General features: G+C 56.6%; 1 protein-coding gene across 1 annotated transcript in view; it reads right to left on the bottom strand.

Annotated features, from left to right (window-relative positions):
* Positions 1-26,437, bottom strand: part of TCF7 (transcription factor 7) — a gene marked incomplete at both ends in the record, with an annotated part of 31,048 nt that extends 4,611 nt beyond the window's left edge. Inside the window, 5 exon segments of the mRNA XM_082651579.1 lie at positions 2,792-2,882; positions 3,738-3,849; positions 25,293-25,417; positions 25,927-25,993; positions 26,186-26,437. Coding sequence (XP_082507705.1) covers positions 2,792-2,882; positions 3,738-3,849; positions 25,293-25,417; positions 25,927-25,993; positions 26,186-26,437 — 647 coding nt within the window.
* Positions 26,438-26,773: the final 336 nt, after the last annotated feature.

The following is a 26,773-nucleotide window of genomic DNA, read 5'->3' as shown; positions in this document are numbered from 1 at the left end:
GATGCAAAAATCTACATGTATGTCAAATTCAGGTGGTTACTGAAGCTCTGAATAGCTTTTGAATCTGTCCCCTTCTTACCTCCTGGCCTCACCAGCTCAGCCTCAGCCTGTGGCTGCCCTTATTTTCCTCCTTGACCCCTCAAGGCCTCTCTCTATATAACAGCCAGAGTGACCTTTTAAAAACACCTGAATGCTCTTGGCCACTTCTGTTGAAATTCCCCCACTGCCCACAGAATAAAACCCAGGCTCCTCCCTAGGGCTTGCACAGCCCTGTATGGCCATCTCTGCTGACATTTCTAGCCCCACCCCCCCACCCCATTTCCCATCACTTCCCACCCCCAGCCATCTCCAGTTACTGATGTTCCCTTTGTTTCCCTCACTCAAGAGATGTTATCCTCTTCATGAAGCCTTCCCTGACCCATCAGACATGGCTGGGGTCTCCTCGGGGCTTCCCCATCACCCAGCTAGCCCATTCAACTGCTGCTGCTGTGTCTATACCTCCCACCCTGGGCTGTGGGCTACAGATGTCTGTTGAATTCCTTGTTCCATACCTGCGCACAAGCCTGTCACTGAGGGAGTGAGCCAAGTGAAAGGACACACATATACACATAGCTCCCACTTTACTTTCTTGATGTTCTATGGATACCAATCTGTCCCTTACTGCTTGCACAGGTATGGAATAACTGAGCAGGTGGCCCCTAAGGGCCAGAGGTTGGAGATGCATGTAAAAGTTTCTGCCTCAGCTTGGGCAGAGCTCAGGGGTTGCTGTCCTGACTCATCCTTTGCTCAGCAGGATGCACAACAGAGGTGACTGCACACACACCTGCACACGTGTACATGCACTGTCTCTGGCTGCTCTGTTGTGCTTTGCACTGTATGGCCTGGGCTTAGGCCTCCTGCACTCCCACTGGCTTCATTCTCAGGTATAGGGCAGCATGGGGCTGGAGAATGACAGACGGACGGATGGACAGACGATTGACACAGGGCAAGCACTGGCCTGGGCGTGGCCTCTTGTGGGCACTGAAGCCTGGGCAACAGGAAGCAGGAGCCTAGCTGCAGGGTAGGGGACTCACCTGGGGTAGGGGGCGCCAGGGGCTGCGGTGGGGGCGGGGAAGTGCTGTCTATATCCGCAGGAAGGGGACAGGGGGTAGAGAGGAGGGCTGGGCCTGTGGTTGGGAGAGATAGCTGTTAGCAGTCTGGCTACTTGCCAAATGTGGGGAACGACTTCCCCACCTTGCTTGGGCCTGACCCCCAGTGTAATAAGGCAAATTGGCTTCTGCTTCGACTACTCTAGTGTATATTTTAAACATGTGCCACCAGAGGGCAACCTTTCCCTCTACAGCAGCGGTCCCCAACCTTTCTGGCACCAGGGGCCGGTTTTGTGGAAGACAGTTTTTCCACGGACTGGGGCTCGCCCTGCCGCTCACCTCCTGCTGTGCGGCCCGGTTCCTAACCCCTGCTCTCCAGGCTTACCTTCCCTCTACTCGTGTATAAGGGGTAGAAATGGCAGCATTCTCCTGGGACCCAGGTTAGTAGGTCCCTGGGGTCCCTCCAGCCTTACCTCCTGAAATTCGGGCTTGATACCTGCATACCTGCCTTAAGACCTTTGCACTCACTGTTGACACTGTTAGGACTGTTCTTCTGTCCCACTTTGTTTCAAACTCCTGGTCATCTGTCAAGGTCTTGCTTGGCCAAAACACCCTTTCTCCTGAAAGCCCTTGAGATCCCAAACTGGATGAGGTGTCCCTCCAGGCTTCTACAGTCCTCAAAGCACTGCTAACAGTGCTCTGTAATTGGCCTCTTGCCTGACGTGTGCACTAGGTGGACTGAGTTCTGAGAGGGCAGGGACCGGAGGATCAACCAGCTTCAGCAGTGCTGCTCTGGTTCCCAGAACCTGCCCAGTGCACTTAAATCCTGCGGGGACTCGTAAGGGTAGTCCTGATTTGTATTCAAGGTGGAGCTTTATCCAGAGACAATCTGGACAGGGAAGAGTGAGCTGAACGTGGATAAAGGGCAAGTAGGAAGGGGCAGGTGGGCCCCAGGTTGGGCTTCTGGCCTGCTCTGCCTTCCTGGGAAGCCAGGCTTTCCTGCCTTTGGGTAATTGCCCCAACCTAGAGAGGCTAGAGACCTGCCTAGGTCAAACTGCACACGATGAACAAAGGGTCACGTACTCTGCCAAGGCCCAGCTCCAGCTGAAGACGGGCCCTTTGGCTCACAGTTGGGCCTGCCGAATGAGATCCAGGCTGTCTTTCCTTGGCCCAGCCTTAGCAGAGTCTCCAAGCAGAATGCCAGGGGCTTGGACTGAAGCAGGCACCATAGGGGCAAGAAGGACCCTGCCCTTCAAGCAGCTCAGCCAAGGAAGGGACCAGCCAGCAGTAGACACTGAGGCAAGTGGGAACTATCCCTCTGTCCACCAGGCCACTGAGAAGCAACAGCTTCTCTTGTGGCCATGCATGCTGCCACGTCCCCGGTCAGGCCTACTTTTTCTTCCTCACATACTCATATGGCCCTGAACAGCCCAGGGTTCTCCCGTCCAAGTCTTAGACGTTACGGCAGAGTGTGATAGGGCTAGGACCAGGGGCTAGGTCTCCTGCCTTCCCAAAGGGAGTATGTCTGGCTAGCTGAGGCATGGATAGAGCTGCTGGCCAGCCCCTGGTACCTGTACAGAGCTGGCATCTGTACAGAGCTGGCATCTGGGTGCTCAGCACAGAAGGGTGGAGGAGGAAAATGAAAGGGCAGGTATGGGTCCAACCAGCGCAAGGTGCCCCTTTCCCACTGGGCCCTCACTCACCAGCTTACAGTGTGCGGGAGCTGTCCCATGCTGCCTGAGGTCAGAGAGTAGAAGCCAGAGAGGTCAGGGGTCTGCAGAGGCCTGTGAACTCCTGCAGTGGAGAGGGGCCGAGTAAGTGAGCCAGTCTGACCTGGAGGCCACTTCAGCTAGTTACTGCATCCTGGAGCCTCCTGTGGGGCCCTCCTAGGATCCCATCTCCGTGTGCTAGAGGGAGGACCAGACATACTGGTTTGTTCAGGACTATCCCAGTGTGATAACAGTGCCCCATTTACAGGCTAGGGAAATCAAGGGCAGAGGGTTTGGGTGACTTGCCTACGGGACAGTGGCTGGACAGTGGCAGAGTTGGAGTCATTCAGGAGTGGGAGGCCAGACCTTGCCACACCCTGGTCCAATGCTGGTCTGTAACTGGGGCCTCTCTGCTGGGGGCTCTAGCCTGGCTTTCCGGGCAGGAGGCAGACCCCCTGGCCTGGGGAGCCAGGGCTCCACCCATCCCCCCGTGCCCCCTCCTCCCCAGGGTTGAGTCAGCAGGTTTCCCACAGCCGACAATGGCTGATTTCAGAATGACTCTGCCCGAGGCTGAGGTGAATCAGCCATCACAACCACCACTTTCCATTTTCTCACTGGGGGAGGGAAAGACTACAAGTTTTATATTTATCAGTTTTACACAGAGGCCTACTCCCATACTGGTATTGGGTAGTCACGCAGGATTTAGGCTCCTACCTCAACCTGAAGCCTTCAGATTTTGACCAGGTACCACCTTCCCCAACCTTTGGTGCCCTCAGGCTCCTCAATCTGTTGGGCATGTTCGAGGGGCCCTGAGTTTGCACAGCCCCAGGTTCTCCACTTACAAAAAGGGTCTAGCCACCTGGTCTCAGAAGGCTGGGACTTGATCTCCCCACTCCCCGGCTCTGGGTCTTGTTGGGCCATTCCCATCCAGGATCCATACCTTGCTTCTGGCTGATGTCGGCTGGAGCAGGTGTGGGGTGTGGGCTGCTGAAATGGTCATAGAGAGGAGAGAGTTGGGGAACGCCGTGGGAAGGCTGACTGGCCTTGTTGTGCTGAAAAACGAGGAGGGTGGGTGAATGTGGGGGACCTGAGAGAGGAAGGCACGAGACCGGGGTGCACATACGGGAAGAGCCCCAATTAGCTGTGTGGCGGCAGCCCAACCACCAGAGAAAAGTGGAGGTGATCAAAACCACAGGCTGCACTGGACAGGACCCCACTCAGGCCACCTGGTGTCCGGGGGCCCTGCCCCCCCACCCAACTTTGCCCAAGCAGTCCAGTCTCCTACTAGAGAGCCTCTCGGTCTTTCTTGGCCCTCAGTTCTAGGAGGCGTTTCCCCTGCCCAGGAAATTCTTCCTGCCTCCTGGTTTCAGAGATCTCCCCGTTTCTCTGAGGCCCTATGGCCTGTCTGGGGAGCTGCTCACAAGCCTCCAGCCCTAAGCCTGGAGCTTGCTGTCCCCCTCCTCTAGCCCCCAGATTGAGGGGCTTGAGTCTGACCCTCTGGAACCACCTCAGGCTTAAGAGGATTTGTTGACATAGGGAAGGGGCCCCCTCAGCTCTCTAACTCAGGGGAGGTGGGGCAAGGTCGTGCCAGCTGTGGCCAGGCTCCCCCCAGGGCCAACCCACCCAGCCTCCACACTTCCTGTTTCCTCAGCACCGCAGGACTCTTACTTTTCACGCTAGTCACATGGATTTGTCATGAGTTGACTCATATTCAGACTGGGACGGGGGCTCCCCTGAGACCCAACCACAGGGAGTTTGCGGCTCAGGGCCAAGGCCTAGCTCTGCATCTCCTCAGTGCACCTTTGCAGGCCAGGGCCCTGGAGACATCATCTAAAACTGAAGGTCAGCTTCCACTTGGAAAAGTCCACCTGTGGGGATGCTGCTGGCTGGGAGCACAGATGAGTGACTTCTAACCCACAACACAGAAGAAATGGGACATCTCTGGGGCAACAGTCATGAGAGGTGGTAGTCTGGGCTCCTTCCCACCCTGTAGGTGAAATTTCTCACTGGCTGAATTTAGCCAGACTCCTTAACATCTCTGGGCTTCCTCTCCTGTGTAGTGGATGGGATTCATGATCCCGTCATCACCAGGTTGGAGGAAGGTGAAGGTAGCTCTTGGTGAGGAGGCCTGGCACCGGTCCTTCGGCACTGGCTGTTGGGGGTCCAGAGTGAGGCTAGAGGGAAGGGCAGGTATGAGCCACACTGTAGCCATGGCATGAGGCTCCCGGGTGGGCACAGGATCCCACACCTCCCAGCAACAGCCCTGGCCACCACCTTTCCCACATTCCTGCCTCCAGGGGAGCTTCAGGCTGGGCTACAAGCTGTACCCTTCCCCTCAGGGCTTGGTAAATTGCTCACACTGCCACCTGTCAGTCCCCTGCTCATCCATCTGCCCACCAGGAGGAGTCTTGGATACCAGGGATGATAAGCCTGCCTCCTGTCCTCAGGCAGACAGGAGTTAATGCTCTAATAGTGGTGCCTCCTTCTTTGCGGCTGGCGTGGATCTGGCATCACAGCCACTTCCTGAGACCGATGCCTCACCTCTGACCAGAGGCCTCTCCTGGGGCAGCGCAGGAGAGCTTCCGAGGACTCGCCACTGTGGGCTTGAGGAAGAGTCTGCCAACCACGTTCAGTTCCTGGATCTAATTTACTACAATACCTGAGCACCTATTACCTTGTCTCAAATGGCTCCTGTGAGGATAAAGCCAGGAGCTCAAGTAGTCAGGTGTCAGGTAATGAGGAAGGGACATGTAAGAAGCCCTTCATTCACCCTGAAGAGTGAGGAGGAAACGTTACTTAGAGTGCTTCCCTAGCCCCCTGGTGCCAGGCCTCACATGGGCCAGACACTTTGATCTTATTATGCCAAAGGAGGTCTGCCTGGAGATGGCAGACACGCCTGGCAGCCCACTGGCAGCATCACTTGTGAAGAGTGAAGACAGGGCCATGATGTTCAAAGCTTTGGTTGCTGGGACCTTCCTGTTGCTGTGTGAAGGCTGGGCTTCCTGAGCAAGCTGGGGGAAGCTCCTGTCATTCCCAGGCCTTCTTTTATCCCCAGCACGGACCCAGACTCACCTGTGACAGGTTGGGATCGTGCGGGGGAATGGAAGGTGGAAAACAGGACCCTCAGGCCTGCAGGTGACCGGCAACAGAGAGAGGAGTAGACTGGGGTAGTAGGTGTGGGGTACGGGGTGTGGGGGAATGTGACCCCTTCATGTACTGAGTACTTGCCACATGCCAGGCACTGTGCCCAGCACTTTGCAAGCCCAGTCTTATTCCCACCAGGGTACCAGCAGGTTGCTATTTCTCGCATCTGTAAGTCCTCCAGCTGCCACCTCGTGTCTTGCTCCCCTTTATTGCAGACCTCAGCAGAGCTGTCCCCATTTGCTGCCTCTAGTCTTCAGCTCTCATTATCCCTTCATCCAGGCCAGTCTCTTGCCCCATCACTTCCCTAGGTGACTCGTCAAGGTCCCTAGGGACTTCCATGTTGCTGAACTCAGCGGTCAATTCTCAGTCTGCATTTTACCTGACTTCTCAGCACACTGAACACAACTGATCTCTCCCTCCTCCTTGTGGTAGTTTCTTCACTTCGATTCCAGAATGCCACACTTCCCTGATTTTCCTCTAACCTCAGAGACCACTCCTTCTCAGCCTTGTTTCTGGCTCTTTATCTTCTTCCTGACCTGACCCAAGCTTGGCCCTCAGTTCTCTATCAATCCTCCCCTCCCAGGCTGCTCTCATCCAGGCTTACGGCTTTAAACGTCTTCATCTGATGACTCCACATCTCCAGCCCCCACTTCTAGGAACTCCACTCTCCAAATGCTCCCCAAATTCAACATGTCCAAAGTAGAACCTTTGACTCCCTGCCCCAAACATTCCTCTCCATCTTTCTCAGTTAATGGTAACTCCCTCCTTCCAGTGGCTGAGACCAAACAGCTTGGAGTCACCTTTGACGCTTCTTTTTCTCACACTCCACCTCCAATTTGTCAGCAAATCCTAATGGCTCTACTTTCAAAATATAACAGAATCCAGCCACTTCTTTCTTTCTCCCTTTCCCCACCCAGTCCAAGCCACAGTCACGTCTCACCTGGCGACTGCAGCAGCCTCCTGCTTCCTCAGTCCTCCATCCAGCAGCCATAGAAATCAGATCACGTCGCTCCTCAGCCCAGGCCTATGGAGCTCCAGGATCAGGCCCCCAACTACCTCTCTAACCCCAGTACCGTCCTCGCTCCTTGCTCACTATGCCCAGCACTTCTCATGGTTGTTTCAGCCTCCAGCCTCTTCCTCCAGTTACTCCAGTGGTCATTTTTAACTGTGCCAGGATGGGAAGTGGGTTGGGAAGTACAGCTCTAGGCTTGCTGACCCTTTTCATTGACCTTTCCTCTATAGGACCCTGGGCCAGTATGCCCCTTGTAAAATGAGCATGATCATATCAACCCTGCCTACCTCATTGGTCATGGATGCAAAGAACCTTGCTTTATCCTAGAATTTTTGGGAGCAGGAGCCAAGGGCCTATGAAGGTGGAAAGCTTTCTGGAAACCTCGGGGGCCTTTTTACCCTGATAAGTTCCTAGGACAGGGATTAGCCAGATCCCAGGCCTTGTGGCACACATGGAGATGAGCCTCAGGGCCCACTCCCTCAGGAACCTGGGACCCTGGTGGAAGGCATTCCACTATTCGCCATCTAAGGGCACAAACGCCTGGAGCCCTGGTGCAATGGGTGGAATGAACACCCTCCACAGGGCGCTGCAGACCACAGAGCTTTCAAATCTAAACTTCTGTTTCAGAGAAGGCCCTGCCATTCAGCCTTGGCTCTGGCTTTTCAGCTCTCAGAGTTATAAGCCTGGCTGGTGGAATAGGCAGCTCTGACCCTGGGGAATCTTAGGAGCAGAGCCTGGGGTCCAAGGTGCCAGCTCTAGGAAGACAGTCCCGGAGTCCCACTCTGCCCAGGGCAGGGAGAGGGTGGCTCCACAGCAGGTTTCGCAGCACACCACCTTCCCCGGGGAAGGCTCGTTTGGGCCAGGAAGCCCTGTCACCTGAGGGACAGCTAGAGCTGACCCTCCTTGGCCAGGTTGTTTAAGCTCCATGTTGTAACACAGCTCATTCTAGGTCTAGGAAACCTCAGAATCCAGCTCAGCCTATAGCCTCTGGCCTGGTTATGTATGTGTGTGACAGGAGCAGATGGACAGAGGGCTCATCCTGTCCCCCAGCCTTCCCTGGGAACTGGGGAAAAGCCTCATTAGACGGGGGTCTGTGGCCAGGCCACAGGAGAAGTGCCAGGTGGGTGGAGGTGGGGCTGAGAACCTGCCAGCAGGTGGAGGCCCTGAGGTGCCAGGGCTCCAGGGCAGAGCACTGAGGGCCTGGCCAGTCCTTCCCACGTTCGTGCAGGCTGCCTCTCAGCCTCACTCCCCAGCCCCCTGCATGCCCGGTGGTGGCAGCCAGGGGAAACTGTCTGGCGCAGGACCTGGTGCCCCACGCCCCTCTCAGCCAAATGGAACGTCCCGCTCCACGGCCTCAGCACAAGGCTGTCCCAGGGCTAGGCTGCCCAGCCAGCAGGGTGGAGTTGCCTGGGGCCTGGCCTGTGTCTGGGGAGCCCAGTGACTGGAGCTCTGCTCCTCTCCTCCCCTGATGGTGACTGTGCCCTGCCTCCGAGGGAAGGAGGCAGGCCTGGGTTGATCGTCCCCACCCGTCCCTGAGTATCTCGACGACACAACCTCATCTCTTACCTCTGAGGGCAGAGTGCCAGGCATAGCGCTGGGCACTCAGTAAGCGCTCCCAGCATGGTGGGATGTATAAACAAATGAAAGACCTAACAGCAGACCATACTCCTTGATCAGCACACTCCAAGACCCCTGTTCTTGGCCTTTGCATACAGCCCCTTTCCCCTCTCCCCCTCCAGACTGCAGCACTCCAGGACGAGTCTAGACTCTGAGACCCTTGGACTGGGAACAGCCTTAGCAGAGGCGGTCCTTCCTGCCACAGCATTGCTCTTACTGTTCTTCCCCATGCCGGTTCAAAACCTATCATCCCGAAGGCGGTCCTCATCCTTCTGGGATCTTTTCATTGGCCCATGGCTGGAAATTCCTCACTCTGGTGCCCCAGCATGCCCTCCTCTTGCTGAGCAGGCTGGAGCCAAGAAGGGGCCCTAGGGCAGGGCCAGGCAGGAGGAGGTGGAAATGAGGGACTCCTGAGGTCGGTCTCCTCTGCTCTGAAGTCGGGCTTGGGCCTGGCCGGGCTGCTCCCGCCTCCCTCTTCCCCAACCCCCAACTTCCTGCAGGCTCAGGTGAAAAATAAACACGGTCGGCATTTTCCCTGCAGACCGCAGAGGTCGGCTTACAGGCTGTGTGCACCCTGAGAGCCCTTGCCACTGCCAGCAGAGAAGCTCCCTCGCCTCTAACGGTTGACTCTGAAAACCCCCAAACGCTTAAGAAGCCGCACAACACTTTCTCAGTGAAGAAAGCTTCTGCTTCCTCTGGTCTCAAGCCTGGAGGGTGGAAGCCTGTGAGGCTGACAAGGCCCTCCCAAGAAGGCCTCCCCTTGGCAGGGACTGTGCCAGGAGGAGCACCACCCCGCAACACACACATACACACACTGCACCAGAATTCGCAGTTGACCACTATCAGCAGACACAGTCAGTCAGGATGTATTTACTAAGCTCCTACAATGTATCAGGCAGAAGAATGTTTCAGGCCAGGAGATCAGCATCTGCTAATGACAGCTGATGGTTTATACCCTGTGCGAGGCATAATTCTGAGCACCTTATAGAGTTTAACTCATGTATTCCTAAAACCTATGAAATAGGTACAATTATTATCCCCATTTAATAAACGAGGAAACTGAGATGGAGACATTACATAGCTTGCCCAAGGTCACACAGCTTGTAAGTGGCAGAGCTGAGATTCCACCAACTGTACTGCAAAGGCCCTACGGTTATCAAGGACAGAACAAGGGGGAACAGGGGAAGGAGTCCCAGTCCTAAACTCAGTCTCTCCCTTCTTCAGCCTAGTTGGTCAGAGTCACCTAAGCCAGTGCTCCCCTGACCCTAAAGATGCTCCAGTAAGTTCTGGGACCCTGGGATTGGGGTTCTAGCTATACCCCATGCCTGCTTGCCTGCCAGGGCTGTCGGCACAGGGAGCTTGCCTGATGGCAATAGTTGGGACATGACCCCAGGTCCCCAGCCCACATCTCCCCGACTCACTCTCGCACAGCCACACCCCAGCCATACCCAACCACGCAGGCCTGCCTCTCTCTTACCCAGGTGTCCAGCTCTTCGCCTCTGCACCTTTATCCACCCCTTACACCCTCCCCTCCCAGCTTTCCACACTTCCTCCTACTCTTTGCCATACTGATTCCTTCTCATCCTGACCTCAGTCTAAGGGCCACTTCCTTAGGACTGTGACCTGGGTGGGGTTCCACCAGCCCAGCAGGCAGAGCTGCCCACTTGCTGCAGGGGTTGTTGGCCTAGGGGTCCTGGAGGGCAGAATCGGCTTGTTAGTCATCTCTGCCTCTCCAGGGTCTGTGCTTGGCATGTTCATTAAGACTTGCTGAATGAAGGCCTCTAGAATACCTGATGCCCCAGAACCCGTGCATGCCTACCCACTCATCCAACCATGGACCTGACTTCAGTCTCTTGGCTCCTAGAAGGGGGGGGGGGTATTCCTGATGCCCGCTCTGGAGCTGCGGAACGGCCCCTGGGATGAGTCCACAGAAGGAGGGCAGATCCACACCTCGAACTAGACAGAAGGGTGGGCTATTGATAGTTATTGTTCTCTCTGCCAAGTGCACAGATGTGAAATTCAGTATTGTAAATGCCACATGTGACAACTGATTTGAGGCAGGCATTATCCTTCCTGTTTTACTCATGAGGGTCGTGAGGCTCAGTGACGCTGAGAAAATTGCAAGTCAGTGCTGGGGACCCCTTTAAGGTCTCTCAGGGTCTTCAGGCAACACCAGACAGCCACATTCTCATCTCTCACCTCCTCTCCCTCTGTGCTCCAGCCACTTTGGCTTCAAGGGCCATGCTGTTGCCTCTGCCTGGAGAGCTCTCCCACCACTTGTTGGGCTCTCAAGTTAGGTCTCTAGCAGTACGTGTAGGTAGGGCCCAGTGTGAGCCAGTGTTTAGGGAGCATGTGGCAGCACTGGACAAAGCACCCTGGCTGGGGCTGGGCATGGTCACAGCAGCACACAGGAGGCTGGGAGGAACTGGGGCCACTGCTGGGAGTCAGGGACATCCTGCCTGGCAACTGAGACCCTGTGCCTCCTTCTACCCCATCTCCTCCTTCCTGCAACACCTTGGGAGTCAGAATTCACCAGACAGTCAAAGCCAGGGCTACCACTAGTTCATATGGTGCCTTTGTGCTAACTAGAAAAAGTACCCTTTCCTCTGGAGAGACAGCCAGGCCCACACCAGGGCACATGGCTTGTGGAGCATAGTGCAGGCTAGATTTCAGCTCCTTGGCCCGGATTCCCTGCATAACCCCACACAGTGGCCCTGCTCAAAAGGTCCTCTCCAGTTCTCACTTCTCTTCCCTGCATTGCCAGAAACCAGGCCACGCTCCATCCAGGGTCTGCCACTCAACTTCTGCTCTGGCCTTGATCAGTTCCTCTGGACTCCTCTCCCAGCTCCAGGGCCCACTAGTGCCCACCACACACAGCTCCCCCAGTCCTCTAGGTCTGGAGCTGGGGATCCACTGTCCAGCACCCACGGTGCTTAAGCACCAAGGAGTCTGGCCAGTTTCTGAGTGGGAAGCTGCCCCACGGCCTGGGACCACGAGAATGAACTTCCCAGAAGGAAGCAGGTCCTTCAAAGGAGGTTCGCCTGCATATCAGCCAAGCCGTGATGTGCAGGCTCCCCAGACCCCACGTCTGCAGATATCCCCTGGCTGGGCTCATGCCCTTTTATTGCCAGCCCCCGCTGCCCAGGACATGGTGCTCTCCAGAGGACGGCCCTCAAGCACCCCGCCCACAGCGTGCTGGACGCCTTGTGCTAGACGCCCACCGCAGAGCATGGAGCCGCGGCCGTGTGGCCAGCTGAGCTGGAGGGCTAGGGTATGGCTGGGCTACACCCTTGCGGACCAGGAGGCTTTAGTCCCGCCTGCCAGCACAGGACTGTGGCCAGGGATGCACAGAGCCCTCCCAGGTCCACGTGGCCAGTCCACCAGCTGCCTGGCCTTGACATCAGATAGGGGGTCCTGCCACAGCAGAGGCAAGGACTCGAGTCCCTGCCTACAGGCTTGGCAAACCACAGGCCTGCTCTAGACCCAGCCTGGCCCCGAGGCACCCCCGGAGCTAGCGGAACCTCACTTAGCTGAGTGGCCTGGCCCACAGCCTCCAGCGGTTTCTATGCATTCGTTTACTTTTGTTTTCCTTCTTTCTCTCTGAGGTAAACGCCCCTCAGGACAGGATGTTTTCAGAGGAAAATATAAGCTTCCGGGAGCTGCTGCAGCCGAGCTGCTAGTTGATGCTACCGACACACTGTCTGGGGACTCTGCAGCAGCCTGGGGGCTGGGCATCCCCTGTCCAGGCAGTCGCCCTCCCAGCTCCTCAAGGCCCAGCCCTCCGGGAGCCCATGTGCCTGAGGCAGAGGCCAGGGCACAACCTCGGCTCAGGCTGTCTTTGGCAGTAGGGAAAGCCAGGCTCTGGGAAGAAGGCATTTGCGGAGTTCAGAGGTTTTGTTCCCTTGGGAGCAAAACAAAAACGCTTTGTAGAAAAGGCATGAAGAAAGCAGCGGAGGTGCAGATTTAGACGCGGCAGCCGCCACCAGTGGCCGCCTCCTGTGTGCCTAGCACCCTGCAGGGTTCGCCCCCCGCCCCCCGAATCCCACCAGTCTTCCCAGCCACTTTGTGACGTGTGTACAGATTGTGCGGATGAGGAAAGGGTAGCCGGGAGAGGTTAAATGACTTGCCCAAGGTCTCAGAGCAAGTAATGGCAGATCGGGATTTGAATCCAGCCCTTTGGGGTTCCTGGCCAGAGATCTTTACCACTCGGTGAGAGGCCTCCCAGGCCAGCTGGTAGCGCACAGCAATGGAGACCACACGTGTGAGGCGCAGGAGCCGAGTGGTTGCCAGGTTCTCCCCCCTACACTGGGTCTCCTCACTAAGACCTCCACCTACCCGGGACCCGCTGGATTTTGCCAGCAACACCCTGCCCTCATAGGAGGTGATGTGGGTCCTCAGTCGTAAATGACTAAAGGAACCGTGAGAAGTCATTCTTCCCACCAGGTCTGGCCTCTTCCCAGTCCACGTGCATGCGGGGTGGATGGCCACCGCAGAAGAGTTAGTGTGCTGCCTAGGAGCGAGAGCTAGGGCGGCCTGGCGCAGGGCCCAGAGAGGCGGAGGCTGATGGTCAGCGACGGCTCAAGGGTGGGAGGCAGAGGAGACTTGGAGATCTCATCCCCAGCCTTGGCACTGCATTCCTGCCCCGATTAATTCCAGCCAGCTTCTGAGGAGCAAAGATAAGATGGGGGTCTCTGAGTTACCTGGTCTGTTCAGCTGCCTGTACCAGCCCAGAGGACAGTTCTGCCCTGGGGCCACAGTCAGGAAGCTCACTTGGGTCTAACCCTTGCAGCTACTGCCAGTTAAGGAAGGCCCTTGGGGCTCTGCCTGGACTCAGTCCAGCGGTTTATCCCAAGTGAACAAGGCAAGGAGTGGAAACGAGTTGCTGGAGGCTTCAGGCCCCAGGATGCTCCCACCCAAGCCCCTCACGCCAAGTGTAAGCAGACGGAGGAGGGCAGGGCTGCTGCAACTGTCACAGGGGCCCTCTTGGGGTGGAGCCCTCTAATGAGGTTGAGTTAGGGGGTTCCAAAAACCACACCAAACAGCTTTTACAGATACACACCTGGGTCTAACACTATAAAAATACAGGAAGAGGGTGAAACACTAAATTCCTGGCGGGGGTGAGGAGTGGGGATGGATGGGATGGGGGAGCCAAGGCGACCCAGCTGTAGCTATAAAACCCAACTTTTCAAAAATGAGTGGATAGATATGTTGTCTGAGAGGCAAGGTAGCAGGTGGTAAGGGCAGGGAACACAGAGGTAGATGCCTGAATTCACATCTCTCCTCCAGCACTTGCAAAGTGTGTCTCTCTGTGCTTCAGGTTCCCCATCTGTACAATATCCATATCTCATAGGGATTAAATGAAGTAATATTTGTGTGTGCTAATATTTTTTAAAATTAACGAAGAAGAAAACAAAAGACAAAGGCGAGCATGTTCCTAGACCAAGGCTTTTCAGGAAAGCCGGCTTTTGTGCCAGGCCAGGGCTGCTGGCCCTCGATTTCCTTTGGACTACGGCCAGATTGCTGTTGGGCCAGACTCCTGAGCTCCTGACTAGCCCTCAGTGACCAGAGCCAGGGCAGGGGCGGGGGGAGGCGTGGGGGGTGGCACGGGAGGAGCAGAGGAGGGCAGTGGTAGAAGAAGAAACCCTCAAAATGCCGCAGCAGGGTTGGGAGGTGGATCTGGTTTCCAAGGGGTTTGGGGAGGGGACACCCATGTGCAGGGATGCCCTCAGATTCCTCAGTCCAGCCATTCCCATTGTCTCCGAGCCTAGGACACCCTCTAGCCCATCCCTGGACCACACAGAGGAGGGCACCTGGGCCAGAGAAGTCCAACAGTGAGCTCCAAGCTAAGCCAGGACCAGGACCAAAGTTAGAAAGGAGGAATCAACCTATACACAGTTCTTAACTGTCCTTGCATCATGCATCAAACCTGATGTAATCTTTTTTTAAAAATTTAACTTAATTTTTGGCTGCGCTGGGAGGCTTGCGGGATCTTAGTTCCCCAACCAGGGATTGAACCCATGCCCTCGGCAGTGAAAGTGCAGAGTCCTAACCACTGGACCACCAGGGAATTCCCAAACCTGATGTCATCTTAAATGTCATTTATAAACACTTTTCCAGGTAATATTTATTCTGAAAGCCCTGAGGTCCTGCTTTTAACCAAGAAACAACCCTTTTGGCCCCCGATAGCATGTGGTCCAGCCCTGACCCAGGTCCAGAGCTCTGAGGTCACGCCCAGGAGGGGCAGTGAGGGCCAAGTCTTTCCTTGAGGCCAGAGGAATTCAGCTCATAAACTCAACAGGAGTGGGTTCAGCTTTGCAGCCTGCAATGCTCCCAATGAGCTCCACACAATCGAGACCAAAGGGACAGAGCAGAGCCTGGGCTTTGGGGTAAAACAGACCTGAGTCCAAGTCCTGACTCTGACAGGTACTAGCAAGTTCTTAACCTCTCTGAGCCTCAGTTTCCCCATCTGTAAAATGAGAGCGATAATAGTATCTACTTTCTTGGCTTCTTGTAAGGATCTTGCTATCAGGATTAAGTCCCCAGCACAGGTCTGGCACTTGGGAAGTTCTTGACACATGCACTATTACTGTGGCTGTTGTTATTCTTGCAACAGTTTACGAGCACCTACTATGGGTCATGCGCTATGCTGGCCGCTAAGATTCTAGCAGTGAAGAAGACACATGTGGCCTTGGCCCTGTAGATCCTCTCCAGCCCTTTTGATCCCAACCACCATCCCTTAAACCCCACCTCAACACGGCCATCAACGCTTGTGGCCTCTGCAATCCCAGCTTCATCTGGCCCCACACCCTTTGGTCTATGTTCACCCCCCAGCCCCACCCATGGGGTTGCCCACCACAGCTGGGGGGCTCCCAGGCTGTAGCCTGCTTCAAAGCCTGTCGGCAAGCTCTGGGGCGGCTGCTGCAGCCCGGCGCACACTTGGGGCCGCCCCGCCTGGACCCTGGCTATAGCCGCAGAGACCTCACTGCCGCTGCTGCAGAGCTCTCCACAGGCTGCTTCTCAGCGTCCCTAAGTGCCCACCCACCCCCTGCCTGCCTGGCCACCGGGCCAGCCACAGAGCCATCTGATTTGAATGAAACTTCAAACTTAATGACTTTCATGCTGGTTATTTAAAACGCAATGTAATTTTCTTAAACACCCTATTATTTCCTTTGATAGCTACAAAACTTCCCCCAATCCCATAAGCATGTTTATTTTTAGGGAAAAGAGTGGTTTTGCAGTTGGTCATAGAGACTATAGGGAAAAGGAGCCTGCAGAAAGTAGGGCAAAGAGTCAACCGTAGCAGCGTGGAGACCCACAGCTGCCTTGCCTTCGTGCTGGGGCAGCCTCCACCGACACCACGGGGTCCAGGGCAGGACCCTGCCCTTCTCATACCAGCACATCCACCAGCGGCCCTCCTGTCTACCATCTGACAGTGGCCAAGTCCCCCTTCCTGTGCTTCCCCTCCACAGGGCCCCAGTGTCCTCATCTGTAAGATGGTTCCACTGGCTTCCCACAGACATGCCAGGCAACTATGGTCTGGGGAAGGGGTCCTGCGGCCACTGACATGCTCTCAGCTGCCTCCTCCAGACATTCTGCCCTAGTTAAGGCCTTGAGGCCTGCAGCTTTGAGCAGCTGGACGAGATCTGTGCCCAGATAAAGTGGCCTCCGGCAGTGGCTGCCCACACTGGGAGGGTGGGTGGGTGTGGCCCTGCCAGTCGGGGGCCCCCTGGCAAGGGAGGTGGCCTAGTGGTGGGTGTGCGTGCGGAGGTCAGCTGAGCCCCGCCAATGCAGGGTGTCCTCTGGGAATGGCTATTTTTAGATCCCAGGCTTTCATGTGGCCGAATGATGTGCAGTTTACAAAGCATTGGTAATGCGTTTCAGATGGCGGCCCAGCGGACCGGGAGGCTGGGCCTCCTGCCACCAGAGCCAGGTCAGAGTTAGTCAGAATACCCTCAACTGGACTTCTGTCACCTGTCTCTCCCTCCCTACAATTCCTTCTTGCCTGACAGGGAGACCAGGCCTGGAGCAGTCCTTGCAATACCCACCAAAGACCCCCTGAGGCCCACCCGAGCAGCAGGCCTCCCCAGCTGACCCTCGTCTGAACTTCAGAAATCCTCATGTCCGGAGCTCCCCACCCCCGTTTACAGAAGGAAATTGAGACCCAGAGAGGTTAACAGATTTGCTTGAGGTCACACACCCAGGGGAGGAGGTGGCCTTGGTCCCTGGCTTCCTTACCCATCATAGCCCCCTCCCCTCATGGGCAAATTGGGCTTCCTGGGAGGGGTGACCGGCCAGCCCTGGCTAGGCCACCCAGACACGGTGGGCTGGGGCAGCTGTAACCATGCACCCCCAGAACGCACTGTTCCCTGGGGCCTGCCCATCCACGCCTGCAGCCCCAGCCGCACACTCGCCATCAGCTGAAAGCAGAGAGTGTGGAGCCCAGACACCTCTCCGGTTCGTGGAGAGAGAGAGGGAGAGATGGTTGTTTTAACGGGAGGGGTAAAGGGGTTGGCAAAGCATCTGCTTCCTCTGATCTCCAAGGAGCTTTGGCTGTGGAGCTGGCTGTGACATGAAGGCTGTGTGTCACCATCTCCCTCTGGGCTCTAAAGCCATATCTGCTAGCACAGCCCAGGCAGGCAGGCAGGCAGGCTCCATGGGTGGGACAGGCTACATGGCTGCCTCCCCACAAGAGAGGGCCAAACTCACCAAACTACTACCTTGGGCCAGGGACCCTATCCAGCAGGGGACAGTCCCTCTACCCACCAGGGGACTGAGCCAACGGGAGCCCCATGTTCTGCAGGACCAGAAGGGGCCAAACCCTCTGACCAGGACAAACCCTCCCGGGCTGCAGCTCAGAGACTACACATGCCAAGGCTGATGTGGGCCACACCTCTTTAAGGGAGGGAGGCGGCACCCACGTCCAAACCCCAAGCATCAAAGGTCTGCGAGCTGAGACAGCAAACTGCCTGAAGGAAGAAGCTAACAATGTCCTGGGGTCTCAGAGACCCTCCATTGACTCCTGGGGCCTTGGAGTCCTGCTAGAGACAGTGCTGAGGAGACGTGTTCTCCACACCCTGGCTAAAGCACCAATGGGCTGCACACCCTGACCTCTGGGGTTCAGCTCCCCTCAGGAAACAGCGGACAAGACCCTGGACTCATGACCCTGGAGTGAGACTGAGAGTCAAAAGAAATAACACAAAACTTCCACCTCTGAGGCACTCCTGCCTTGCATGTGCCAGTCCGCTCGGGTCTGCCCTGCCCAAAGCCCACCCCCTCCCTTGCATCCCAGCATCCACCTGCCCCAGCTGCCGGCTCTGCCCGCCTCACCATCTATGTTCAACTCAAACCATCTCCCGTGGGCACCACACTGCCCTTCATGCTGCCAACACACTGCAGGTACCCACCAGCCACTCCTGGGCTCTGGAACCAGCACCCCCGGGTATTAAGGTCACGTGCTGGGCCTTCAGTGCTGGCCCTTCTCCAGCCTCACAGACCCTGGGCTTCGGGTGGCTCTTCCAATGACCAAGAACATACTAATTTCTGCCTCTCCTCCTCTGCTTGAGCTGTGCCCCTGACCTCGAGCATTCTCCCACTCTCACCTTCGCAGGTTCTGGGCCAGCCAGAACTCTCCCCTGTCAGGAAGCCTTCCTGGCTGCCCCCACTGGCCTCCCTCCCTCCTCAGTGCCCTTTATCCAACACGGCCGACTCTGAGCCCCAAGGAGAGTCTCTGCCTTGCCAGAGCTGAGCTCTGCGGGGTGGGGCAGAGGCAGCCGTCCCCTCTGAGCTGAGCCAAGGCCAAGTGGGGCTCAGTAAATACCGGTTAAGAGTCTGGATCAGGATTCTAGGTACAGCTGGCACTATGTCGTTGACCAGCTGAGGGCCCGAGGGCTGGCTGGGCCGGACAGCTGTCCTCTTTGCTCTGCCCCAGGGGAACTGGCTGCTGAGCTGAGGACGGAGAGCATCAGGGGCTTCAGTCCAGCCGCACCTTCAGGAGCACTGCACCTACTGGACCGGCGTCCTTTACAAGGGCCATTCCCACACAGTGTTAACAATCCCTCCCACAGTGGCTTCCACTCAGGAAGCACCTACTATGTGCCGGGAACTCCACATCCACTATCTCGCTCCACTCCACAGTAACCCAAGGAGGTAGGAACCTTCGCTATCCTCATGTTTAGATGAGAAAGCTAAGGCCCACAGGAGTTAACTTACCCAAGGCCACCCAGCCAAGGAGTGGAAGATATGGTATTTGAGGGCGGAGCTTCCCGACTCAGGCCTTCCCCCTTCACTCCTCTAAGGGGCCTTGGATAAGTCCCTTCCCTGACCTGGCCTTACTGTCCCCACCTGCAGAGGAGGGCTGTTACCCAAGGATCTGTGCACTGTACCGTTCGGGGAGGGGGAGCCCTGTGACCTGATAAAACACCTGTTTCCTCCAACAGAGTCTTGTTTGTACACAGTGGCAGGAAGCAGCCAGTCACAAGGTATGAGGGAGTGTGACTGTATGGCTTCGGAACCGCAGCTGCCCGAGGAGGCTCAGAGGGAGGCTGCGGCTCCCCTCATCCCCTCCATGTGGCTCTGTGCCCACCCTGATCCAGCCTGACCTCAGCAGTTATGCGACTTGAAACCAGTGCCCCTGCAGCCCATTCTTGCAGCTCCGCTAAACCTCCCTTCATGCAGGAACGGGGGTTGGGTGTGATCTTAGGAGACCCAGGAGGGCATGGTCTGCCAACTGGCCATGAGAGGGGACCACCAAGGCCCCCCCTTTTCAACTCCACTCACGCCTAAGTCTTGGAGCACTTGGGGAAGTAGGCAGAACTGGTATGGATATCCCTGTTTGCGGGCTATGGAAGCTGGCTCGTTGAAACCCTGCTGGGGCCGGGGGAGAATACCTGGGTCCTGGTGACCAACTCCGGGCTCTCTGTCAGCCTCTCCACCCTGCTAAGCTGGAGGAGTGGATGGCAGCCCTAAAACAGCAGCCCCTGGTGACAGGGTGGGGCAGGGGTCTGCAGGATAGGCCTCCTTCAGGGTGCTTTCCTGGCCCTGAAATGCATCAGGGAAGCCCCGAAAACGAAGTTTCACCTTGGGAGCAGCTGGCGGTGAGGGGGTTGCTGCAGATTTTCCAAATACCACACAGCCTTCCAAGTCAGGAAGGAATGCAAGTTAAAGTTACTTTTAAGTCTCACTGCCCACCACGAACCTATAAAATGAACAACAAAAAAGGGGAAACTCCACGTCAGCTATGCTTGGGCACCGCAAGGAACCCTCAGTGAACTGGGGCCTTGATTCTTCCTACCTCTTGAACCCATAATTCTCTTTGAACATTATGCTCCAGGAAAATAATCAAAACGGAAACCAAGGAGTGATTTGTATAGAGCATCATTCCCGCTGGTAAAGAAGGCAAGCGGCGAGCAAACTAGAAGCCACACGAGGGAGAGATGAATAATAAACATGAGGGAAAACAAGCAAAGAAGCTGTGCATGGGCACTGCCTGGGGGCCTGCACACCAGGGAAGCGTCGGAGCAAGACACAGGGGTGTTGCACACGGGGCACCATGTGAGAAAAGCTCTGGGAGTGGCTCAGAGGCTAATGGCCATGAAGGTCTTTTCCCTTTTTTTCTTACAAAATAGCTTAAGCCCCTAACATCTTGTGTAAAGGGCTTCTATATGGCTGGGGAAGGGGAGCCTCTTTCCGCAAAATCTCTGGGCGGTGGGAGAGGACTCTCAGGATGGAATGAGTGGCTATGGCTCCCAGTCTGGCCCCAGGAATAACACTTTTCCTCCCAAGAATGCCTGGGTGAGGCAGGCGTTGAGGAGGGGGCCTGTACACCTGAGGGCTGGTCCCCAGGGTTCAAACCCCCAAACCCCGTGGCCCAAAGTGGAGATATAGTCCTCCAGACAGAAGTGCACATGGAGCCTACCACTGAGCCACCCCTGGTCCCAGAGAAGCCAGGACAGCAAGGGAGAGGGATCAATTGTGGCCAAACCCCGACCCCCAAGCCCAGGCCACGCTGGCACCTTCCTGGGCACGTCCCTGGTACTGCTGCCTCCAGTCCTCAGTCCAACTCTGGGAGGAGGGCTTGCCACTCCCATTGTGCAGATGAGGAAACTAAGGCTCAGACATACTTCTGACACATGGGCTGTCTCTGGACTAAGCATGGCAAGTGCATCATAAACCAGTGCCAACCACCTTGGCCTGAAGAGCTGCTGGGGTGGGCAAGGCAGCCGAGGCCCGGTGGGGGATGACGGAAGGCCCCACTTGGATGGTCAGAGCAAGTCTCTCTGAGGAGGTGACATCTGAATAAGCCCTGAGTGAGGAATGAGAAGTGGCAGCTAGGTGAAGAGCTAGAGAAGAGAATGCCGAACTGCGGGAACGAGCGCAAAGGTCTTGAGATGGAAAGAACTTGGTGGTTGTAAAACCTATCAGGCCACTGAGGTGGCTGCTTTTTAGGGAGAAAGGAAGAGTATGGTGCAGACGAGGAGGGGCGGTCAGCAGGGGCTGGCCACCCAGGCCTTCAGGCCGTGGTGAGTGGCTTAGATTTTACTTCAAGAGCAATGGGAGCCTCTACAGGGCTTCAACAGGCGAGAGGTGGGATCTGACTTATGTTTGGCTGCTCTGTGGATCCTGGATTGAGGGTTAGGGTAGGGTTGTGGGGAGGGACCCAGGTCCTGCAGGGACCCTAGTGGAGGCTGCCTTCCTGGGGGAGGGATGGTGATGGTTGGGGCTTGGAGGTAGCGAATGAAGTAGAGACGTGGAAGATTTGGGATGTCTGGAGGGAGCCCAGATGCCTGCCAGCCCCCTATTTGTCTTCATCTGGCAGACAACTCTACTCCTTCAAGAAGCTGCTCAGCAGACCCTCCTCACAGCCTAGGCAGGGGCCAGGTCTTCCCAGGACACGCCAGCAGGACCTTTTGTGACAGTACTCCTCTGGCCAGGGATTCAGGTCTATTCATCTGTCTCCTCCACTCAGTTGGGCACTCCAGGGGCAAAGGCTGGTTCTGCTCTGTCTGGTGGCCAGCCTGGTGCCAAACTCTCTCCTAACAGGCTTCATCCCAACCAGGGCTGGTGACCAAGCATCACTACCCCTCCTCCGTGAGGCCCCACTGCTCACCCTCTGAGGGGTGTGGAGGGTTGGGTGGGTGCATCTCTGCAGAGCCCCCCCGGACCAGCTAGCCACCCGTCAGCAGCACTTCCTTCCTCTGCTCAAGTCCTGCTCATACCCTCACCTCCTGCTCCCCCAGGGCTCGCTCCCCTCACCTGTACCTCAGACCTTGGAGTCAGAGAACATGAGCCCGATGGCCAGAAGCCCACTGCTTCAAGTGGGCTCCTTCACGTCAGATGTCTCTGGGCATGCCCAGACACCAGGACGGCACAGGGAAACAGCCCCAAGTCCCTGCAAGAGCCAAAAGGCTCAGCTCAGCTATTTATTTTTTAAATTGAGATGTAATTCACATACCTTAAAATTGACCATTTTAAAGTATACAATTCAGTGGCTTTTAATATATTCACAAGATTGTGCAACCATCACCACTAATTCCAGAACATATTCATCACCCAAGAAAAGAAACCCCGTACCCATGAGCAGTCACTACCCATTCTCCTCTTCCCTCAGCCCTCGGCAACTACTCCTCTGCTTTCTGTCTCTATGGACTTGCCTATCCTGGGCATTTCAACTAAATGGCAAAAGGCTCAGCAGCCTTCCAGGCCACAGATACCAAGCAGAGCCCATAGAAGGGGTCAGAAGAGTGACATGGCCTCATATCCTTTTTGAGATGGGGATTTGCACTAGACTGTCAGTTCTGCACTAAGACTCTGAGTTTCCCTAAGGAGTGATGCCTTACTCATCCCAGAAATCCCTCAAAGTCTGGCGCAGGACCAGTCATTGCCCCTCCCCACCTCAATCCCAGAGCGGAGCAAACAAAACAAACCAATAGTGGCTACTGGTCTAGGCCAGTAACTGTCTGCAAGCCTACATTAGATGCCTCAAAGACATCAGCTATGAAATTAACTTTGACCTAATTTCCACTTCCAAAAACAGAGTTTGCAAGAACAAGTACCAAAAAGAAGGAACCTTTTGGGAAAAAAATCCCTCTGCCCCCCTGGCAGTTGTCTGTGAGGTGGTCATTTGGCCCACTGCTCCTGACAACGTTCAAGTCTGCCTGCTTTAAGGTGTCCAGCGTAGTAGCCGCGTGGGTATTCCACTTACACAAGGGCAGATGAGGTCCCTGGCATGGGTTTTCCCCACTGTCAGGGGAGGTCAAGCGTTCGGCCCTGAGCTCCCCCGCACAACTGTTGACCACTTGGATTCTCTCAGAAAGTGCAAAGAGCAAGAGGGGCCAAGTTCTAAGGCTCACGGGGAGGGGCTGGCCAGTGTGTCATCTGTCCCCTGAAGAGGGGCTCAGGAAAGCAGAGCTTTGGAAAAAAACTTCCAAAGGTGATTTTCCTCAGGTCCCCTACAAGGGACTCCTAACCCATCGTAAGAGTTTCTTTTCTCATTCCAGACACATGAACCTTGGATCACATGATAAATGTGCTCCCAAAACATGGGGTCAATTAATTTTGCTTTTTAAATCCTCACCATATTTTATATGTCCACACAACTCTGAGTAACACAAAGAACTACTACTCTTATTTGCTATTTGGTTGTAAGTATCAGATTTGCTTAAAGGAGGCTCCCTTATATTCACGTACATCTTCCTCACCCAGCATCTCCCTACCTTAGGCCCTTGCCTCTGTCCTTGTCCCCAGCCCCACGGAGCAGCCGATGCCAGGGCACAGAAAGTCAGCTCCAGAGCCTGCCCTCCTCCTGTGTTCCCATAAGCCAGGCTGCGGGAGGCTATAGCTGTGTGGGGAGGAGGACAAAGGGATCTGCCCCTATAAGAGAGGGTGCGACACATAGAAATGCATCTGCTGTACCTTGAGAAAGAGCCCAAAGTTGAAAAAATGAATGATCTAGGCCAGGGGAGTGATGGTGTGCCTGCCTTAGTTCCTACTCCCCCCACAATCCTGACTGCTAGAGGCAGCCATCCATCTGCCTACACTTTGACCAGTGTAAGCTAAAGGACACCAAATGGTCCCATCACCACACCCTTACGAAGAACGAGGCACTCCCACTCTGGGCACTCTCCTACCACTTGCCCAGGCTGTGAAAGAAACTCAGAAACACCGCCTTTTCCCTGCCCCTCTGTGTAATCATAAGATGCTGGAGGGAATCTGCCTGCTAGGTCTGCTTTGGGTCCTAGGCCTTTTGTTTAGTCATGATTATCAGGGACGCCAGCCCCCTGTCAGCAGCTCACGTGCCTGTGGTTTGGCAGTGGTGGGTCAGGTCCCACCACTTGGCCCCAAATCTAAGGGTTTACACCTTATAGGGGGCCCCCAAAGCATCCTTCAGTATCAGCTCATGGAGGGTAGAGGTCTCTGGGGAGAGCTGCTGCGTCAGGTGGCAAGGTCAGAAGGTGAGCCCCTTGCCCCACAGACTTGGAAGGAAGCGAGTACCTCACAGATGGAGCCACCCCAGAGCAGAAAGCCAGACAGACCACTCAACCAACATGTTCCTTCACAGATGAAGGAATGGGGGTCCAAAGGGCAAGGAGCTTATTTCTAGTCAGCTGCCTACTACCAGGTTTTCCATCCTGGGTTTCTGGAGAGAAGGCTCAATCTACTTTCTCATGTCCCACCAGCTTCAGCATGAAACAGCTTTCAGAACCAACCCTCCTCACTCCTGATCTGACACAGCCTGGCAGTCACTCTCCGCCCTCTGAGTGACCCCCACCACTAGCCATGTGAGCCTCCTACTGCTGGCCTGACCTGCCCTGGGTCTATCTGCACCCAACACCCACCCACCAAAAACCCCAAACCCTTACATGAACTCTAGAAGCTCTCCTCTCACCCCTGACTTCGGCCAGCTGAGCACACTCGGAAACACTAATCTGAATTTTTCGTTAAGTGCAGCTTTACCGCTGCTCTACAGCACTCAGAAGAGGCTCTTCACACCTTAGGTCATCTGCACCAGTGGGCAAAAAGCATGGTTTGTAATGATCATGGAATCTTCTCAAAGCACTGGGGACTTAAATTTAATTTGCAAATTCATTAAACAGGCCGCTTACTGACACTACTGATTTGAAACACCTTTGCAAACCCTTCCTGGTGCATCTGAGACCAAGCCAGCTTCATAAAAACCCACTTTCCACACATCGTGTTCGGGTTGTTTCTCTGGTAAGGCCACATTCATGCCAATAAGGACAGAGCGAGTAGAGCATGTTTCTCCTGTACAACCAGGAGACCTGAAGCAGACCAGCTTTTCTGCCCGTTCCTCCGAACACTGAGGATTGGGGCTTAGTGGGAGAAGGCTAACAGCCAAGCTCACAACTCTGAGCACACCACACACACCACCATCAGGAGGGGTGGGTGGTCTCAGCTTAACCGTTCTCCAAGCCGACTCCATCCCAGCACCACCTAGCACCAGGACAGGGCCCACGCCTGCTCGTGAGCAAGCTGGAAGACAAAAGCCAACCGCTGGAGGCAGGTGGGGTGCCTAGGGCAGCCCTCCTTACTTCAGGAAAGTTCTCCTTCTGGTTCAGATCCCGCTGGGTGTGGATGGGGAAAGAGACAAGAACAGAGTTCTGTATCCATTTTGTTCTAGGCAAAAGTCTAGTCTTGCCCATGCCTCACATACCTGATCAGGAAGGTAGCAGGCACAAGGCGGGCTGGGCTGCTGGGGCCACTTACCAGCGAGGGCTGCGGCTGAGGGTGCTGCCCTGCTCCCGAGGGGGGTGGGTAGTGCATGAGCAGATTGAAGGCGGAGTAGACGGTGTCTTTGTACATGCCGCTGGCGCACTCCGGGGTCTTCAGGCCTGGAAAAACCACAGCTGGTCAGAAGCGCCAGCCCGGGCGTCTCGGGCTGAAGGATGTCTGTTCGCTCGAGAGAAAATCGGAATTGCCAAGGGGTCCCCTTCAAGTTCGTGACTTGAAGGGCTGGGGGTGCCCGCAGTGCCAAGTTTCGACGAAGGACCCCGAGTTCGGGCCTCCCTTTCTCGGCCCCCACTCCGCCCTCCCGCCAAGGAACCTTGGCCAACGTTTTCTCGTCAAGTCGGGGGATTAGTCAGTCACCTGGGCAGGAGGGGAGGCGGAGATGGCGGGGGTCTGTTTACTCCTATAAAGGTCAGGGCACCGGAAGTGACTCGAGCCCGGCGGCGCCCGGGAAACCCGCCCCCCACTCCCCCACCTCCTCGGTTTTACCGCCTCCTCGAGCTGCAGTTGGGGGGAGGCACCCCATCGGCTCCCTCCCGTCCTCAAAGGCCCCGCTCTCCCACCGAGGCCGGGCCTTAGCGGGAGGAGGGGAGCCAGGCCGGCAGAAACTCACCGTCTTCCAGAGACTCTGGAAGTTTGTCGGGGAAAAGTCTCTGCGAAGTGTGTTCCCGCCCGAGGGCCTGCGGGGAGATCCAGAGGGGCCTTGAGAGGGCTGGGAAAGCTGGGGGCTCGGGGCCCGGGGCAGGAGGGGTCTGAGGGATGCGGACCCCCGAGGGCCGCGGGAGGGAGGGGCGGGGTAGCGCGAGCCGAGCGCCGGGGCCGGCGGAGCGTGGCGGCTGCGGGGGAGAAGCGGGGCGCGGGCCGGCGCTCACCTCGGCCCCGACCTCGGCCTCGCCGCGGGCACCGGCGCCCGCCCCCGGGACCCCCGCGTCGCCGGCCGCGCCCTCGGACTCATTGACGAGCGACGACTTGAGCTCGGCCAGGTCGCGCTCGGGGCCCGCGGCGCTGTCGCGGCTCTTGTCGTCCTGCTCCTCGCCCTCGTCCTGGAAGGCCAGCAGCTCGTCGGGCGCTCCGAGGTCGTCGCCGCCGCCCGCGCCGCCCCCGCCCGAGTCCAGCTGAGGCATGGTGCGCTCCTCCCTCGGGGGCGCGGGGCGCCGGGGGTGCGGGGCGCGGAGCCGGCCCGGGAGGCAGCGAGCCCGGAGTCCGGACCTCCGAGCCCGGAGCGCGGCGGGCGGAGCGCGGGCTGACTCCGCCTGGGCGGGCTGCGGGCGCGGGGCGCGGACGCAGGGCTGAGAGGCTCGGGGAGCTGGCGGGTCCGAACATCAAAGGCGCCGCCGGCTGAGTGTCGGGGGCGGGGCGGGGACGCCGGGGGCGGGCCCTGTCGATGGGCGGCGCCATATCGCCCCGCCCCTCCTCTCCCGGGAGAGGCCGGGACGTGCCCAGTGGGTAGAGACTTAAAG

The sequence above is a fragment of the Grampus griseus genome (genome assembly GCF_964374135.1).
Source record: "Grampus griseus genome assembly, chromosome: 3".
NCBI lineage: Eukaryota > Metazoa > Chordata > Mammalia > Artiodactyla > Delphinidae > Grampus > Grampus griseus.
Note: the sequence above shows the minus strand (reverse complement) of the source record. Positions and strands in the feature narration are given on the sequence as shown.